The sequence below is a fragment of the Ovis aries genome, chromosome 15 (assembly GCF_016772045.2).
Source record: "Ovis aries strain OAR_USU_Benz2616 breed Rambouillet chromosome 15, ARS-UI_Ramb_v3.0, whole genome shotgun sequence".
Classification (NCBI taxonomy): domain Eukaryota; kingdom Metazoa; phylum Chordata; class Mammalia; order Artiodactyla; family Bovidae; genus Ovis; species Ovis aries.
The window spans coordinates 48,586,013-48,590,689 of NC_056068.1; the positions used below are offsets into that span (position 1 = coordinate 48,586,013).

At 41.0% G+C, this 4,677-nt stretch overlaps 1 protein-coding gene across 1 annotated transcript; it reads left to right on the forward strand.

Moving 5' to 3' along the window:
• Nucleotides 1-615: 615 nt before the first annotated feature.
• On the forward strand, nt 616-1,560 carry LOC101106711 (olfactory receptor 52P1-like). The gene has a single exon (XM_004016243.4). The coding sequence runs from the start codon at nt 616-618 to the stop codon at nt 1,558-1,560; it is 945 nt and encodes a 314-aa protein (XP_004016292.2).
• The last annotated feature ends 3,117 nt before the right edge of the window (nt 1,561-4,677 follow it).

Here is a 4,677-nt window from a genome sequence, read left to right on the forward strand (position 1 = left end):
ACTTTTATGTCAAGACAGATAAATCTGTAGAGCTCCATGGAAAGGGCAGTACTGTTTCACACCTCCTGAGGATAGGTTCTGTGACAGTACTGGAACATGTGTAATGGACTAGGAAATGAGTAATCATACCTGAGCGTATGTACTCTCAGAGAGTACTTCAGACATATCCTAGAATATTATATCTCAGAATGATACTAAGAAAGTTGGGTTAGATGAGATCTTAGATCGTTTCCATTTATAATGTCTGATATTGTTCATCAAAGGATAATTTGACTTAAGTTGAAAGCAAATTGTGAATTTAAAAAGTAGTATTGAATTTTATTATACATAGATTGTTAACAGATTTAAGTTTGTTTTGTTCTTAAATGTGTGAGATTCATGACTTGATTTAGAATTAGTACTTTGTGTCTGGTTGCAAGGTTTTTATTTTAGTAATTAGTGTTACTAAATTTTTTCACCCTGGAGTGTAACCTTGGATGTTTTCTAATGTGATGCTTTGGGATCTTCCAGACTTGTTTTTCATTTGTTGTCAGATTTGGTTGTGATGATCTTGGCACAAAGCTTTTGTTGTAAAAAGGAGGATTCTATCAGCAAGAGACAGAAAGCAGCAGAGCAATGGGACCAGCCAATAAATCCCAAACATCTCCAGACACTTTCTTGCTGATGGGCATCCCAGGACTAGAGCACCTACATGTCTGGATTGGGATTCCCTTCTGCTCCATGTATGTGGTGGCTGTGGTGGGGAATATGACCATTCTGGCCGTGGTGAGGACAGAGCGAAGCCTCCACGAGCCTATGTTCCTCTTTCTGTGCATGCTCTCTGTCACCGACCTGGTCCTCTCCACATCTACACTGCCTCGCATGCTCTGTCTCTTCTGGCTCGGAGCCCAGGACATTGCCTTTGATGCCTGCCTGACCCAAATGTTCTTCATTCATAGTTTTACTGCTATGGAATCAGGCTTCTTTTTGTCCATGGCCATTGACCGTTATGTGGCCATTTGTCATCCACTGCGCCACACCACCATTCTCACCCACACTCGCATTGCTAAAATGGGAGCTTCTGTGGTACTGCGGGGCGTGGCCTTCTTTTCCCCACATCCTATCCTGCTCAGACAGCTGCCCTACTGCAGGACTCGAATCGTTGCCCACACCTACTGTGAGTTCATGGCTGTGGTGAAGCTGGCATGTGTGGACACAGGGCCCACCAAGCGTTATAGCCTCAGTGTGGCCTCTGTCATTGGCTCCTGTGATGGGTTATTCATTGCTGTGTCTTATGTCCTAATCCTTCGTGCAGTCTTTCGTCTTCCATCACGGGAAGCAAGTCTTAAAGCTCTAGGCACTTGTGGCTCCCATGTTTGTGTCATTCTCGTTTTCTACTCCACAGCTGTCTTTACCTTCCTCACTCACCGTTTTGGCCACAATGTGGCTCCCCAAATTCATATCTTCATTGCCAATATATACCTTCTGGTACCACCTTTTCTTAACCCCATTGTTTATGGTATAAGGACCAAGAAAATTCGAGACCATGTTCTTAGTTCTCTAATGGTAAAGGTTGCTTGATTACATTGAAATTGTTTGCAAAGATGGTATAAGAATAAGGAGGGAAGAATATAAATGACTTATCCCTTTTTCATAACTGACATGATGCCTTTTTCCACTGGTATTGTTAGTGGAGGCACACTGATTGAAACTGCCCACCCTGGCCAGGCACCATAGTAACCATTTACATGAGTTGTTTTATGACAGGAGATCCTGATAAGGAATATGGAACTAATACTACTACTGCTACTGCCAAGTCGCTTCAGTCGTGTCTGACTCTGTGCGACCCCACAGACGGAAGCCCAGTAGGGTCCCTCATCCCTGGGATTCTCCAGGCAAGAACACTGGAGTGGGTTGCCATTTTCTTCTCCAATGCATGAAAGTGAAAAGTGAAAGTGAAGTCACTCAGTCATGTCCAACTCTTAGGGACCCCATGGACTCCAGCCTACCAGGCTTCTCTGTCCATGGGATTTTCCACGCAAGAGTACTGGAGTGGGGTGCCATTGCCTTCTCCATGGAACTGATAAGCCACCACCAACTGGAAGAGTTCAGGAAAGGTTGAAAGGAGACACTGCGTGTCTGTCCACTTCCCAGAATCCCTCTCACTAGCATCCATCTTGGCTGAGGGATGTGTGCGCCACTGGGAAAGACTCTGAATTAGAGTGATTAGCCAAAGACCACCCAGAAACTAATCCCATTACCATAAAACCCGAGACTGCGAGCCACATGGCAGAGCAGTTCTCCTGGGTTCCCTTACCCTACTGCTCTTCACCCGGGTGCCCTTTCCCAATAAAATCTCTTGCTTTGTCAGCACATGTGTCTCCTTGGACAATTCATTTCCAACTGCTAGACAAGAACCCAGTTTCGGGCCCTGGAAAGGGTCCCCCTTCCTGCAATAGTATCAGACGTCTTACCAGATTTTAATGGGGACAAATGACCATACATGATAGAAATTTCTCAATTCTAATTAAAGTAGTACACAATATATTCTGTGTGCCTTTGAATTTTGGGGAGCTTGCTTAGAACCTGATAAACTTCAAGGGACTCTCCTCTTTCTATGCTGCTAGTGATCATTTCCTGGTATGCTACTAGGCTTCCCTGGTAGCTCAGGGGTTAAAGCATCTGCCTGCAATGTGGGAGACCTGGGTTCGATCCCAGGGTTGGGAAGATCCCCTGGAGAAGGAAATGGCAACCCACTCCAGTATTCTTGCCTGAAGAATCCCATGGACAGAGGAGCCTGGTGGGCTACAGTCCACGGGGTCCCAAAAGAGTTGGACACGACTGAGTGATTTCAATTTCAGTGATTGTTTGTGGTGTTAACTGGGGTAGTAATTTATTTTCAAATAGGGAGTGATTTTTGAAAGGAAGGAAATCCATGAGGACCTCAAAGAATTCCACATAAAGTATAGGTGATTGAAAAATTAATTATGACTGTAAATATCCATAGAAGAGGTAATATATCAGGGTTGATGTCTTCTGAATACAACAAGTAATTGTGTTTTATTCCTATGAATTGACAAACTAGACAAGCTGTCAAATAGAAATGTGGAAAAGTTCAGCATTGCTATAAATAATCAGGTCCACAGATCTGTCAGCATTGTATTGCTCATAGAGTATTCTCTCTCCACCAAGAGTAACGTGTCTGCAATTATTTTGTTACCTGAACCAACATGGGATTTCTAAGCCTTTATCCTGAAAACAAAATCGCTTTATGTTTGATGTTACATACTTGGGAGTTTGCCCAGGGCATAGGCAGCCCACTAAGCTAGATTCAAGTATGCTGGTGTTTATATGTAACAAGTCCTTGTTCAGAAACGAAGTCTATTATTACAAATAACTCAATTTAAATTTGTAGTGATTATGCTACTGCTGATATTGAAAATGAAATTATTAAAAGGAATATAAATAATTTACTGGAAAAAATTAAATATTTGTTGCTTTTCATTCCTTCACTTCTTGGCTTACAAAAAAAAATGGAAATTACTCTAGAGGTGTAACTGAGCAGTACCTTGTGGGGCCTTCTAGGGTAGACCCTTCCCCCATATCCTCTACTTTAGATCCTCTCAGAAGTACCTAGATAACAGTATCTAATGCACATTTCCTGAGTTTCTTTGCTGATGTTTGAACGTTAACTGTCGCAGACTCCTTGTTTGGTGCCCTACAATAAATGCTTTCTTCACCGCAACCTGGTGTCTGTAGATTGATTTTACTGCTTGTGTGTAAGTGGACTCGAGTTTGGTTTGGTAACAGAGGTACTTAGAGTTACATGGTGAACTTCCCTGACCAGGTTTCTCTGTGATTTACTACTCCTAAAGGATTATTTGTACTTTTTTTCTTTTCTCACTATTTGCCATCTCTTTAGTCTCAGAGCTTCATAGAGGTTATCATCTAAGTTCTCCGTTCCTCTCCATTCCTCTTTGACTATTAAATGCAATTGTTTAAGCTTTTATCATTTCCATTGTATCATTTCAACAGTTTCCACTGATATCTTCAAGGAACTAACTTTTGATTACTATGTTCAATACATTCTCTACATGGAGACCACAGTTCTCTTCCTAACAATTTAAAACAAACGAGTAATTGTGTCAGACCCATGAAGCTCCAGGACGGCAAAGCAGAGCTTTATGAATTACCTTTTCTACTGTTTCTCTTATCCTTCTTATATATCGCGTATACTCTTTATACTATTCATTAAAACTCTCACTTAAAAAAAAAGTTTGTCCTTTTCTCCTGGAGAGCCCTAAACCCCTCTCCTCAGGGACCCCTAGATTTCTTATCAACCTCCCTAGGAATTGACTCTCTCATGGCTTCACTTGATAAATTCACTATAGACCATTTAGCTTGAAAACTGAAAGAATTATTTATCTTTAAATAAAATACACTAAAATATTAAAAAAAAAATAAAAAAATAAAACTCTCACTTTTATTCAAACAGTAGTATCTTTGTTTTTTTGCTGAGAATGTTTCTCTCTGTCCCATCCTCTTTCTTACCTGGAGAGAATTCAGTTATCTTTAAAGATACAGCTCCTGTTTAAACTCCTCAGAAAGATTGTTTCCTTGAATCAAACTAAACAGAAATTCTCCCTATCATTATTGTAAAAAATGAAATGATATGTTGTACTTTTGCCATTTCAACTC